The 14961-nt window shown below is 37.6% G+C and overlaps 1 protein-coding gene across 4 annotated transcripts in view; it reads right to left on the bottom strand.

Moving 5' to 3' along the window:
* Ect2l (epithelial cell transforming 2 like) overlaps positions 1 to 14961 on the bottom strand; it is a 90645-nt gene that overhangs the window by 23259 nt on the left and 52425 nt on the right. For 3 of the 4 annotated variants that reach the window (XM_078019034.1, XM_078019033.1, XM_078019036.1), the window contains exons 9-14: positions 14020 to 14188; positions 11779 to 11907; positions 5741 to 5833; positions 3877 to 4059; positions 2215 to 2318; positions 550 to 672 (exon numbers count right to left, since the gene is read on the bottom strand). In XM_078019034.1, the coding sequence (XP_077875160.1) occupies positions 550 to 672; positions 2215 to 2318; positions 3877 to 4059; positions 5741 to 5833; positions 11779 to 11907; positions 14020 to 14188 (801 nt within the window). The remainder of the gene's footprint in view (positions 1 to 549; positions 673 to 2214; positions 2319 to 3876; positions 4060 to 5740; positions 5834 to 11778; positions 11908 to 14019; positions 14189 to 14961) is intronic. The other variant, XM_078019035.1, reaches the window with a different exon arrangement.

Below are 14961 nucleotides of genomic sequence, written 5' to 3' on the forward strand. Positions count from 1 at the left end.
TCCCCTATCTAGAAATCAGCTCTGTGAATGACAATATGATTCTCAGTGTTTCCCGAATCCTGATTATTTCATGTAACAAAGAATGTGTGGATTTTGAGCTCAGTACTGCCAAATGTATTTTTTTTTCCTCAAGAGCTAGCTTTAAACCTAATTTTTTTTTCTTTTATAAATATGAATCTCAACCTAAGAAAAAAAATTCTCTGGCTCCCCCCCAAAAAAACAAAAGTTTAAATGAAAAAAAAATCAAGTTATCTTAGGACCCAACAACAGAATAAGCAATAAGATAAAAATGCAAATTTCCAATTTTTTTATTGTACTTTTCTCCCACAACCAAGTATTGTTACTCAAGCAGTTGAAATGGCTTAAATGTTACTCATGCTACAGAACAACAAAATGCCTTTTTTAAAAAACAGTCCATGAAAAATGAAGTTCTGAGGAGACATGACAAGTTGAAAGTTTTCCAGGAAAAGCTAGCATTATTACTTACTAATTTCTTCCCCTCATGTGCCTAAAACTACAGTAAACAATGGCATCAAGATGCAACTTTACCTTTGTGAACAAATCAAGTGTTTCTTTGAGGTCACATTTTGTCAGAATAACATTTCCTTCATCTTTGCTCTTTTTACTACATTTCTTCAGCAGAAAACATGCCAAAAATTCCAGAGGCCTGTCCTGAAAAATGCCCCCCCCCAAAAAAATACAATTTAAAGCATTCATCTGAAATATGGGTAATCAAGGGTATAGCAGAAAAGAGAACACTTTTAGCCAAGTTTTCAGATTTCTACCTAATTAATGTATATATCCAGAAAAAAATAACTCTTATAGTGGGCAAATGGGACTTTCTAATTAATTTCATTCCAGCTATAATATATGCTCCTTGTTTTTGGCTTTTTGTCACAATGTGATTAGCAGGTCAACGTCTTATGCAATAGTCTTTCAAGATCTTCAGACCCAAAGTCGTCCACACCAACCCCTTGGCCAAAAGAGGACAGGGAGCAGGAGGGATCCTGCTGTCTCTCAGGGAAGGAGGTTGGCCTGAGAGAGAGGCAGCAGCGGCAGGGGGCTAGGAAACACACCCTGAGGCTCCGCTCTCACACTATGGGCTTTCGCACCCTCAAAATTATATCATACATAATTCTTTTTTAAGTAATTAGTGGCAATAAGTTTTCTGAACCTACACCAAACATGTTTAGCAATTCTTTGGTGTTTGAGAGAAAGTGCAGTATCTTTCCAGGCCTCCAGGGTCAGCTCTGTGAACATCCCTGCTCATTTTAGCAACAGAGCTCACCAGGGTCTTAACTCACTGGGCTGGTGCACCTTGACTTAAGTACTGCGAAGCTAAGCCTTCAGAGAAAACAAACCACAGCTAACTGCAACTCCACGCAGTACAGCTAAGCCTGCATAATGCATAAGTCTGGTGCTGATCCAGGAAGCCATCTAGAAATCAGAGGAGATGCCCAGTACATGGAGACAGAATGTGTGCAAAGACAATGTGCAATTCACCCACAAACTAGCGTGACCACAATGGAAGAAGACTGGAGAACCTTCTTTTGGAAACTGAAGATCTTAGTGTAGAGTCAAAATCATTCTTATTTCCAGTGGCCTCCAAACAGCCAGTAACACATTTCATTTTCCCTGAGCCTCACCATCATCTTGAGGGGAGAAAGAGGGAACCTCCTGTCTAACTTCTCCTCATTGTCTTCTGAAATGTGGACTGACTTTCCTGCCACAGCATCCAAGATTTGGTTTTAATAAGAATACTTCTTTGGGCTCTGCAGACCTGCCACCAACCAAATTGCTGATTTGTTTATTTCTATTCCTTTGTGTTTTCTTTCCCATCCCCTCATCTAACCCCCCTCGTCCTTCACCTTTCTATGTCTGGTTTCACACATTATTCCCTTATACTGATGATTGTTTTCACTATGTGAAATATATATTGTGTTGTATAAAATTAACATCTCTCTTAAAGAAGTCACTTCTCACTGAAATTAAGCACAAGACAAAATAGTGCACAGTATATTTTAAGTATCCAGAATATGTTCTAGTTTGTCTGTTTTGTGTACCTAATACATGTCAGGCCTAGAATCTCTCCATGGCTAATTTTATAAACTGATGTAATTTCTCTAAGAAATTATGGTTTAAAAATGATAAGTGCAAGCTAAGAATTTAAGTATTGGGGTTTTTCTGGTTTGCTTTCTTCAGTGAAACACTTACAGAATTTTCTTTTGACAGCTCCATCAGACCATCTGCCAGAGCTTGTGCAATGTCTTGGTTATTCAGAATGCTTGTCATACTCATGGAGTCAAACATAAATTGCCCTGTAAATACAAGGTCACATGTCCTATAATTAATTTATGTAAGATATGCAAACAAAAAGGAAACAACTCAGTCCTCACTGCTGCTCTTTAGTGGACAAAGAAAAATGCAAAGAATAGAAGTAAAAATTTTTATAAGTCCATAGGAAAAATATATATTTTAAATAGAAGTAAAAATTTTTATAAGTCCATAGGAAGAATATATATTTTAAATTTTAATTTATATTTAATTTATATTTAAATACATATTTTAATTTTTTTGTATTTGAACAACTTACTTTTATTTGAAAACAAGTTTTTTTCATTGGCTTATCACTGCCTACATATATCATCAAAAACATACTTCTATAGTCCCAGCAACTCAGGAGGCTGAGGCAGGAGGATTAGAAGTTCAAAGCCAGCCTCAGCAACTTATCGAGATCCTATCTCAAAATAAAATATAAAAAGGGCTGGAGATGTGGTTCAATGGTTAAGCACCGCTGGGTGGGTTCAACCTTTTTAAAAAAAATTCTATCTTTAAAAATCTACCTTTTGGGCTGGGGTTATAGCTCAGTTGGTAGAGTGCTTGCCTCACATGCACAAGGCCCTGGGTTCAATCCCCAGCACCACACACACATAAAAAGTCTATCTTTCCATTTTTCTGTCTGGTATTTATATGTGTGAAAGAACCAGGGGAAATAATTCCTTCCTGTGATTAATTTCATAAGTACTTAAAAACATTGCTGGACACCTCCCAAAGTACAAGAAAATAAGAGGAAAAGCCCTGTGTTAATGGGAGGCATTTACAAAGAGATGCAGAACGTTTATTGATGGATAAAATACCTGTGTGCACAGGTGTTACTGCTCTTGTGCAGACAGTAGCTATGTAAATAGACATTTAATCGGGGGAGGAAAGGGAAGAAAGGAATACAGCCATAATGACTCCAGTGATACAGGGATTTAATTAGATGGAAAGTACTGGGAAAAATTGAAAGAGGTTATAAATGAGGCAGAGGGGGATTTATCTAGATGATGAAAAAGAGTTCATTTTAAAGGATGGACTGATGTAGTTGAAGATTCAAAGCTGACACACTAAGTTGTTCCCCAAGGATGATTGTGATATTTTGATCATGGGAATGGAGTCTGAATGGGAAAATAAGTTCAGAGATGTCCACTAAGCTCTGCAAATTGGAGCTATCACCAAATTATATCATTTAGATAGATAGGAAATAGACCTTAAACTTTAGAACAATTTACATAATAGGTGCAGTAATGTAGAATCGACTTAACTAGGATGTTAAGTGCCAGGTGTTAACTTTTAGAGTAAACTGTTTGGTCTGGCTCAACAAACAGCAGATTTGGTCTAGGCCAAATTGACAGACACAGGAATTAATAAGATGGTATATTTTAAAAACAGGAACCATGGATATATTTTTTTCCTTAGTAGGTATTCATTATTTGAAATAAAATATGAAAAAGGGGATAAATATTTTACTGAAGATGTTCAAGAATTAAATTTTGCTTGTACCATTCCTAATGAACTTCATCATGGACCTGCGTTAGAAGCTGCTAGCGTACTTACCTATCATCCTGCCACTGATGCCCTTCTGCAGCTCCTTGAAGAGAGGTCTTAACTCTCTCCTCACTGATTTCAAGGCATCTTCCAGGAAGTCTGTGAGGTTGGACCACATCTGTAGCTTGGCTTCATTGAAGTAGATGGAAGGAGGAGGCCCAGCCTGCTGAGGTCCCAGCCAGTCACTAAGAACTAACATTATTTTTCCCTTTTATTATTGTGGAGTTGAGCTCAGATGAAAAGATTCTACTTCTTGTTTAAAGTATAACAAAGCCCCAATTGTACTAGGTTTATATCCTTCCCCATTAGAAGACCAAGATGTTAAGAGTAAGATTCGAAACTCAAAAGGACATAAAGAATCATTTTAAATGCCTGTCTATTCATCACAGAAAGGTTGATATATTCTACTTGAAATCAAAAATTAAATAGCTACTGCATGTGCATTGGGAAACAGAGCAGTCAGCTTAGCAAGAATGAATTGCTTTATCTATTCATCTTAAAAGTGAAAATACTAGAAAATTCCATTCATCATTTTCCATTCCCCATCACAAAGCCAACCCTGTATCTTTCTTAAATTAGGACAAACTGCTATCTCTTTCTGCAAATATCTCCAGTGGTGCTTTAAAAGGTTTCCTTGAGGACTGGGGTTGTAGTTCAGTGGCAGAGCTCTTGCGTCTCATGTGTGAGGCACTGGATTCAATCCTCAACACCACATAAAAATAAATAAATAAATAAAGATATTGTGTCCATTTACAACTAAAAGATATTTTAAAAAAGAAAAATTTTTCTTAAAAAGCAAGACTAGAAGATGCAGGGTATGATAAATCTGCCTTTTCTGTCCTTAATGGAGAGCTAATCTTACTTGGGTTGTTTCCCAAAATTTCAATGATAGATGTGAAATTTTTTATAATAGGTTCTTTTATAAGGAGAATGAGAAAAAGAGAGGGGAAAAGAGGAGAAACCAGAGGAAGGAGAGGCAGAGGAGGAGGAAAAGAAGAAAGCCCGTTCCACACTGTAAATGACAGTGCCCATGCCCTGCTCTGCCCAGCTAGGCCGATTCCTCTCGCCACGGGGCTGTCATAGGGTGGTGTTGTTATGTGAACTAAAATTAACAAGTAATTTCTGCTTCAAAACTATAAAACAATGTGCTTTTTGTTACCTCCGCACAGAGTCCTTTCCCTTACAAGTTTCCCAATCAGGCCAACTTTCCTAGTCTTGAATGGCCCCTGGCATTTGGGGAATAGAGAAGTAAAGCTCTATATAGTTTCTCCATCATCCCCTGTTAATAGAAAGCAAGGGAGTTTTAAAGGGAAAAATGACTCATGTTACTGTAGCAAAGCAATTTTGTTCTCTTGTTGTTCAGCCAATATTACATTTTGATCTAATGTTTGAAGCTTTAGAATCTAGATGAAAGTTTGCTTTCTAGTATATTTTCTCTTTGTTTCTCTTCTCAGATAATGAAATGGGATCTAAATGGGACTCTGTTAACACCTCCTTATAGCTACAGTTTTGTTTTTCCAAAGAAACGCATTCTGATTACATTTTACCAAGAGAAACTATTATTTGTACTTATTGTTTTTCTAGATCAGCAGCTATACATCTTGCTTAACTCCTGCTGGTGATAATTTCATTTCAACCAAGGTTTTGTAAATGATTTCTTGAAGGAAAATATTTGTAATAAATAATCCCCTCTAAACAAAAGACTCAGTGATATGAAATTATATCATTTGGGAAATGATAGCATTCCTTTAGAGAAGGGATGAAATGCAGATGTTGACATTGGCCATGGCATGATTATCAAGTGTTCTTGTCTTCTAGTGATCCTGGAGTTAGTGCATGTTGTTGGGCATAGTCACCAGTCATAAGCACTTACTGTGTTGGTAAGAGCCAGTTGCAATCCCAGTGGGGGCAGTAAAGAATGTGCCAGTTAGTTGAGACAGCTGAGAGAGCACTTCTATGCCTGCCTCTGCATAGCCAAAAATACTTGTATTAGTTTACTCACAGGTTTTACCAGGTACTGTTAAATACCACTTAGAAGCACAAAGGGCTCAGCCAAGAAAACTCACTAGGAGTTGTCACCTTTGATTCAAATCCTGCCTTTAAACAGTCCATTAAAACTTTATGTTTAGCTGGGCATGGTAGCACGCCTGTAATCCCAGCGGCTGAGACAGGAGAATTGTGAGTTCGAAGCCAGCCTCAGCAATGGCGAGGCACTAAGCAACTCAGTGAGACCCTGTCCCTAAATAAAATACAAAATAGGGCTGGGAAAGAGGCTCAGTAGCCAAGTGTCCTGGGTTCAATCCCTGGTACCCCCCTCCCCCCAAAAGATAAAACTTTATGTTTCACCCCTTAACACTGAAGCTCAACCCTTTAGTTCATGAAGACTAAACAGTAGAGTGGAGAAAGAGGGCAAGGAACTGGGCACAGTAGTTATTTACAAATTTGGAATTCTCAGCCCAAAGACAGGGGAAAGCTACATATATTTTAAAAAATAGTCTGACTCAAAAGAGAGTTCTCATTGTAAGAGGACAAACATAATTAAAATACAATTCAATTCAGGGCCAAAATTTAGTTTCCTCCCTACCTCAACGACACAGCATATAGATCAGATTATTGAATTCAGTGTATAGATTGGATCATTTGAAATAAAATAATGTAATGAGTAATGCATTTTAGTCCTTTGTGGACCAAGAGTAAATAACTACTTCAAACTGCTTCCAATACTGCTTGGAACAAGATGAGAGAGGTGGAAGTTTAGATGCTTCTATCTTACTGATGCCTAACGTTTTCATTGACACCAAGTTCAAGAACAGAATCCAAATGTGGACCTCCATGCATGGAGTCAAATGACTTCAACAAATATGCTAATGAAATCACTGTGGAGAGAGCAGTCTTTATAAGGAATGGTGTTGGAAAACTTAGATATCCATATGTTAAAAAAATTTAACTTCAACCCATGCCTCATAGTCTACTAAAAAATAAATAAATCAAATGGGTCACATACCTAACTGTCAAATTTAAAACTATAAATCAAGTCCTACAAAGCATAGGGGGGAAATCTTTATGACCTATGGTTAAGTAAAGAGTTTTTAGATATGATACCAAAGGCATGATTTGTAAAATTAAAAATGATAAATTTGATTTCATCAAAATTAATAACTTCTACTCTTCAAATGAAACCATTCAGAAAAGGAAAACATTAGTCACAGACAGAAGAAAATAAACATTGTTTTTCGAATATGTAAAATATTTGAACAGAAATTTCACCAAGGTAAGTGAATGGTAAATAAGTACATGAAAAAATGCTCAGCATCATGAGTCATTAGGAAACTGAAAATTAAAAATACAATGAGATAGGCCAGGCATGGTGGCACATGCCTGTAATCCCAAATGTCTCAGGAGGCTGAATCAGAAGGCTTGCAAGTTCAAGATCAGCCTCAGCAATTTAGTGAGGTTCTATGTCACTTAGCAAAACCTTGTCCCAAAATTAAAAACAAAAATGACTGGAGATGTAGCTCAGTGGTAAAGGTCCCCTGAGTTTAATCCCCAATACCTACCCCACAATGCAACAAGATACCACTACACATTCATTTGAATAGTTAAAATTAAGACAGCTGACCAGATCAAGTACTGGAGCATTGGGCAACTGGAGTTCTCATACACTCCTATTGGAAATGTTAAATGGCATAAGTAAGTAGTTACTCTGGGAGATAGTTTAGCTATTTTTTTAAAAAGTTAAGCACACACTTATCATGTGACCCAGTCTTTTCACTCTTAGATATTTATCCAAGAGAAATGAAATCATATGTTTACAGCAACTTTAATTCTAAAAGCCAGAAACAAAAAAGAACTCAAATTTATATCAAGAGATAAATGAATGTGTCTATTTGTTAATAGATTATGAAGTTACCCACATAATCTGTCATTGTCTATGATTATGGTATATCCATGAAAAGTAATAATTCCCAGGAGTGAAAAGGAATAAGCCACTGATTGCATTAAGTGAATGAACCTAAAATAAATTATTCTCACTGAACGAAGTTAGACCAAAAATATATACAAATACTGCATGATTCCATTTATAGAATATTCTAAAAGTTGTAAATTAATATTTAGTAAAGAAAAAGTATATCAGTAGTGGCCTCAGGTTGGGGTGAGGAGAAGCAGGAGAGAAACTGTAAGTTGGTAAGGAAATTTTGGGTTGATGAACATGTTCATCTCCTTGACTATTTTATGATATCACAGGGCAGGTATACACAAGTCAAAATTTATCTAATCACACACTTTAAGTGTGTGATTTATCGTATATCCACTACTCTTCTATGAACTGTATAAAAACCAGGCACGGTTGTGTACACATATCCACATGAAGATATCAACATGAAGATATCAAGAGGCAGTTAAATACAAGAAACTGCAACTCAGATCGGTTAGAGCTAGAGACAGATTTGGGAGTCCTCAACTGAGAGACTGAATTTAAGCCATAGAAACAGATGAACCTGCCTAGGGAAACAATGTATCTGGAAAAAGAGAGAGTCCCAGTGGAGCTCTGGGGCATATTTAAGGGTCTTCCTGAGAAAGAGAAGCCAGCAAAGAAGACCTAGAAGAAGAGGTCACTGAAGTGGGAGGGAAACAAGGAGAGCATGGTATTAGAGAAACCAAGAGGAGTGTTTTGAGCAGGCATGTCCATCTGCATCAAATACTTCCAAGAAGCCTAAGCAAGGGGATGAGGAGGAAGGGACCACTGGATTTGAGTTCATGAAAGTCACTTCTAGTCTTCCAAAAAGGCAGAAGTGGGTAAAGAAGAGACAATCAGTATAGATCAGTAGGTCCCAAAGTGGGGCTGCAGCAACATCTCAGGGGAACCTGTTAGAAATAAAAATCCTCCAGCCCCAAGACCTGATGGGACCAAAAACTCTAGGGTGGAGCCCACTGATGTGTATTTTAACAAACCTCCCCAAGTGATTCATACATAGACTGAAGTTTGACAATCACTGGGGTGACTATTCTTAAAAAATGATGAGGGAAAGTTTGTCTTTTTGTTAGACAGGGAGATGCTAGAGATGCTCCTGATTTTATAGGGAGCATATGACAGAGGGAGAATTGAGGCTCTGGGGGAGGATCTGAGTGTGGGATTAAATTCTACCAGGAGAGTGATAATGAGGTATTGAGTGAGCGGCCAATCTTTGGGCAGGGGCCCTTCTTCCATGGTAAAATATGGGAAGAGTAAGAATGAAGACAAGGGTGGGGAAGGTGGTGGGAGGAAAATTAGGGAGTTTCCAAATGATTCAGCTTTCTTAGGAAAATAAGAGGCAAGGTCAACACAAAGAGATGGGTTATGAAAGACTGCCTGGAGAGAAAGGATGAAATTGTCATCTCAAAGAGTGGGACAATGAATCTACCAAGGAAGTATGGAAAGATTGCTCATCAGTGTTGCTATCACACTTGATGTTTATGTCATCCCAGTAGAGGTGGACTGGTGAGAACAATACTGTTACTTTCCCCAACCATCTTCAGCTGCTTTAATGCAAGTGGGCGTAGTGTATGCCCATGGTTTATTGTAACCAGCATTGGGATTTACCAGGAGAAAGAGGCAAGGAAGTTCCAAATCTTTGCAAGGGTGTGTTGAAATGTGGGATCATTAAAACCAAGTTCATCAAGGAAGGAACCAAGGAGGACGGAAAGGCAATAGAAGGAAAAAGTGGGAGTGTGTGGACTCGAGGGCTTCAGGAAAAGAATTGCTGAGTGGGAATATTTGAGCACATGATTTAGAAGTGGGACTCAGAGACAATTGCTGCAGTCACAGCTCATGAGGATAACAAGCTCAAGAGTGATGCCAGAAGCCAGGTGTGGTGGGGGCACCTGTGGTCCCAGATGCTCAGGAATGTGAAGCAGGAGGATCACTTGATCCCAAGAGCTTAAGACCAGCTTGAGCAACTTAGCAAGGGGGGAAAAAGTGATACTTAAGTTGGGAGGAGGCATATTTTGGGGGGACAGATATTTGCAGATCTTCAATGGTTCATCTAGGAGATATTGTATTTGATGAGAATTTTAGGGATGTTGTTAGGGCCCAAAATGTAAGAAATGTATTTTCAATATAAATATCATCTTAAGCGTAACTTAAGATGATATTTATATTGATAAATACTCTCTTTGTTCCTCACCTTTCCATATTGTTGCTATTTCTTCTTCCCCAGTTAAAAATTTTGTTCTGTAGGCTGGCATTGTATCTCAGTGGTAGAGCACTTGCCCTGCATCAACAAGGATCTGGGTTTGATCCCCAGCACCACAAAAATTTGTTTGTTTTGTTATCATTATGAAAGTAATATTGTTTTGTTCTAGAATATAGGGTCAAACTAATTATTTTTAAAAGTTTAAAAAAAAAGATAAAAACTCAGCTATCATTCTATTTGATTTCTATTAGCATTGTGTACACACTCTTCCAAACCCTTTTCTATCCATACACCATCACTACCCATCCACCTCACATGCACAAATGTCTTAAACAGTGGGATCAAACCATCCATGCCCTTTGTAACCTATCTTTTAAAAGTGGTTTCTATAGTAGGGAATTTGTAAAGCACATATAGAAATGGATGCTGCTTGCCAATATTTTGGTATATTTCCTCCTAGATTTTTCTATGTATATTTTCTGTGTGATTCACATTGTGTGTGTGTGTGTGTGTGTGTATGTGTGTGTGTGTGTGTGTGTGTGTGATAACTTTACAGAGGTAGTTATTTATAATTTTTGTACATTATTTTGTACATCTCGGGGTGGGGGGTACTGGGGATTGAACCCAGCCCATCCCTTTTTATTTTTTATTTTGAGACAATGTCTCACAAAATTGCTTAGGACCTTATTAATTGTTGAGGCTGGTCTTAAACTTGTGATCCTTCTGCCTCAGCCTCCTGAGTTGCTGGAATTACAGGTATGCACCACCACACCCGGAACCCAGCACTTTGTTTCATTTTTTATCCCTCTCCATCTTTTTCATTTTTCCTTCCCTTGACATGTATTAAACAGCCTGTGAAATTTGAGGATTAAAAAGAGCTTCAAGCTGAGTGTGGTGGTATACACCTGTAATCCCAGTGGCCTTGGAGGCTAAGGCAAGAGGATTGTAAATTCAAAGCCAGCCTCAGCAACTTAGCGAGGCTCTAAGCAACTCAGTGAAACCCTGTCTTTAAATAAAAATACAAAAAAAAGGCTGGGATGTGGCTCAATGGTTGAGTGCCCCTAGGTTCAATACCAGGTATTAAAAAAAAAAAAAAAGTCCAAAACTCACAGTATTTTCATGAATGACAAATAAGAAGCATTCTGGGAAATTTTAATTTTATGCTCCCTCTCCTCTTCTCTGCTTCATAAATTCCAGACAGGTGGGCCACTTCACTGATCACCAACCATGCTTATTTTTATAAAGCACTTCACTGTTTTTAATATTATCTATTTATTTTAATTTTTATTATTTAAATATTTATAATTTTTAACATATTTTTTACTTGTATTTGAACACAATACCTTAATTTTATTTATTTATTTATTTTTAGGCGGTGCTGAGGATCAAACCCAGTGCCTTGCAAGGTTCTAAGCACTGAAGGGGCAGTTTTCCTCAGACTGTTGATAATTGTTCCTCTGCTGACCAGGTACTTTCCCCCATATTATGGATACTGATTTTTTGTTTCCAGAATAAATAGAAATGACGCTGCTGAGTCTTACCAAAAGTGACTATTTCTGCAGAGACAGGTTATTTTGATCACTATCCCCAACCCCTTCTTTCCTGGTATATGACATATAAAGAAAAATAAGAGTTAAGTGTGACTGAATCATTTGCTCTAAGAGCACTTCATAAATTCACAGAGGAACATCATAAAGTACATGTGACCACTTCTTTCTAGGGTATGTCAAAAGCTCACCTGATGCTCCAAGAGGCACAAATAAGTCCACATGACCCCCTTCTTCTTTGGTGGCTACAAAGCTGCCTAATTTCTCCCAGAAGTCTCTCACTTCAGGCCTCAGTAAATTTTTAATACCAATTTTATAGCCTGAGGGGGACAAATCAAAATATCATATAAATTTGTGAAATTATCATGAACAACAGTGTGCAAACACAGATTCAAAAAGCCAACATCTGCTCATAAGACCAAGATCTCTGGACTTCATGCTGCACCATGTTCAGGCCACTAAGATGCCACTGGACACCCCCATGGCAGAGTGTCCTTCACACTGTGGAACAACTGGACATGGTGTGCTTTGGCTTTGGGCTTTGCATTTCTGCCTTCACCTTGCAGCTGTGTGAATCACCAGGCTCACACAGAGTTCACAGTGAATAGCCGGTCAAGTCCTGGGATCTTGCAACCAAGTTCCAAAGTCAAAATGCTTCCCACAATTATCAATCAAAACATAAGTAGTTCAGAGCAGATGTAAGGCTACCAGAGTCAGCAAACATTAACTGCCACTCTCCTCTGCTTTACTTCCTGGGAAGTGATTCAGGGACTCACTTCACCATTTTGTGAATTTCCTGCCAGCTGGATCTTTGATCATCTTGTTCCCTCCTCCCTCAAACCACAAGGATGGAATATTTGATGACAGTAAATCCTTCTTTGGGTATAGGCAGGGGAGAATCCAAGTTCTATAAGGGAGAAAAGAAACTAGAAGTTTACTTCTAAAACTCATCATTTCTCCCCAGCCCCCAAAAGGGTGACTGTTAGCCTAGCATGGTGGCACATGCTTATAATTTTAGCAACTTAAGAGGTTGAGGCAGGATAATCCCAAGTTTGAGGTCAGCCCCAGGAACTCAATGAGACCCTACCTCAAAATAAAAAATAAAAAGGGCTAAGTATGTACCTAAGTGATAAAACACCCCTGGGCTCAATCCCAAGTACCACACAAAAATGTATATGTAGACATATATAGATACATAGATATAGGTAGATAAATCGATAGAGACACCAATGGCCAAACATCACTCATCACTCAATATCAGAGAAATGCCACTCAAAAACAATGATGATGGGCATTATTCAAAAAAAGAAAAGAGCCAGGCGTAGTGACACATACCTATAATCCCAGCAGCTTGGGAGGCTGAGGCAGGAGGATTGTGAATTCAAAGCCAGCCTCAGCAAAAGCAAGGCACTAAGTAACTAACTCAGTGAGACCCTGTCTCTAAATAAAAATACAAAACAGGGCTGAGAATTTGGCTTAGTTATCTAATGCCGCTGAGTTCAATCCCTAGTACCCCCCCACAACCAACCACCCCCCCCCCGAAAAAAAAGGAGAGGAAAGAACAAATGAAGGATTTAGAAAAACTGAAATACTTACGTCACATTGACAAAACAGCTATGGAAAACTATATGGGGATTTCTCCAGAAATTAAAGTAGAACTACCAGGTGTGGTGACACATGCCTGTAATCTCAATGTCTCAGGAAGATGAATTAGAAGGATCATAAGTTCAAGATCAGCCTCAGCAATTTAATAAGACCATGTTTCAAAAAATTCAGGGCTGTGGATACAGCTTGATGGTAAAGTGGCCCTTGGGTTTACTTCCTAGCACCAAAACAAAAATAGAACTACCATTGGAGACCCAGCAATCACATCCAAAGTAATTATGAGCAAAAACTCAGAGAGATACTTGCAGACCCTTATTCACAGCTGCCAAGATATGGAAGTAACAAATGGATGGACAAACTGATATGCAAAATGGGGCATAAACATACAATGAAATATTATTCACTTTCAAATATTAAATATAAATATTTCAAATATTATTCACTTTCAAAAGAAGGAAATCCTGTCACATGGTACAACATGGGATGAATCTTGAGGACATTATGCTAAGTGAAATACATCCATCACAAAAAGACAAATGTGATTCCACTTGTAGGAGGAATCTAAAGTGCAGTAGAATGACGTTTGCCAGGGATTACGAGAAGGGAAGAGAATTAGTCACAATTGAAATTATTGTTGAGTAGATACAGAGTTTGAGTTGAGAACATGAAAAAGTTCTGGACAGCTATTTCACAACAACGTGAGTATGCTCTTAAGCTAAAATCAACACTTCTTAGCAAATTGAAAATTAATATTAAAGTTATTCAGTGGACAAACCCTGCTTAAGGGCAAAGTTGTCTGGCTGTTCTTCACCAATCCTCAGTCCCACCTTGAAGTAAATTGATTTCTCTGCTATCTCCATCACTCAGGATTCCTATGCTCTGTGCCTTCCGCCCCTGCAGGGCTTTCCCTATGAGGTAGAGAAGGCTCTCCAAGGTCATGCCGCCGTGTTCACAGACCACAGAAATCACACCTGCCTTCACGCTGTCCACCACCATCTAGAAAACAAACCAGGGTCTGTTATTTTATAATGTTTACTAATAGGAGAATTATAATGGATATATAATATACTGTGACTGCTAAGAAGGTTTTTGTTTTTCAGAAATCATGGAAGGAAGAAGCTAAGCTTCCTTCTTAATTGATTCTTTTTAAAATTATTGTACTCCTTTTCTAATTATAAGAGGAGAAAATTAAGTTCACTTGCAACTCTATCACTCAGAGATACATGTTTTTAACAATGTAGGTTATTTTCTTTTAGTCTTTTTACCTTTGTACACTCTATGCACAAATGTATGTGTGTGTGTGTGTGTGTGTATATATATATATATATATAACATTTACATATATTTTAATTTATATTTAATATTTATATATTTTAAAATATATTTATGTATTTTATATACTCATTAAAATGTATATAAAATATATCATATACATATATAACTTAAAAATGATAAAATCAAGATCATACAACACTGCAATGAACTTCTTGGATTTAAATTTTCCTTTTCACTATGAATTTTTGAATTATCAATATCAGTTTATTAATATTTCCCATTTAAATCAATGTTAAAAAATGCTGTTAATTCAACAGCCAAGCAAACTTTTCACCGTGATAAAGTTAATTCATAGTGTCAGACAGGTTGAGAAGTCATTAAAGCTGCTGCCTTTTCCAAAACCTCATTCCACGTTCTTGATTCAGTTCAACTGACCAGAGAACTACCATGTGGTTATGTTCCACTTTTTACTTAAACTCCCCATCATTCATAGT

The sequence above is a fragment of the Ictidomys tridecemlineatus genome, chromosome 8, assembly GCF_052094955.1.
Source record: "Ictidomys tridecemlineatus isolate mIctTri1 chromosome 8, mIctTri1.hap1, whole genome shotgun sequence".
In the NCBI taxonomy this organism is placed as follows: Eukaryota; Metazoa; Chordata; class Mammalia; order Rodentia; family Sciuridae; genus Ictidomys; species Ictidomys tridecemlineatus.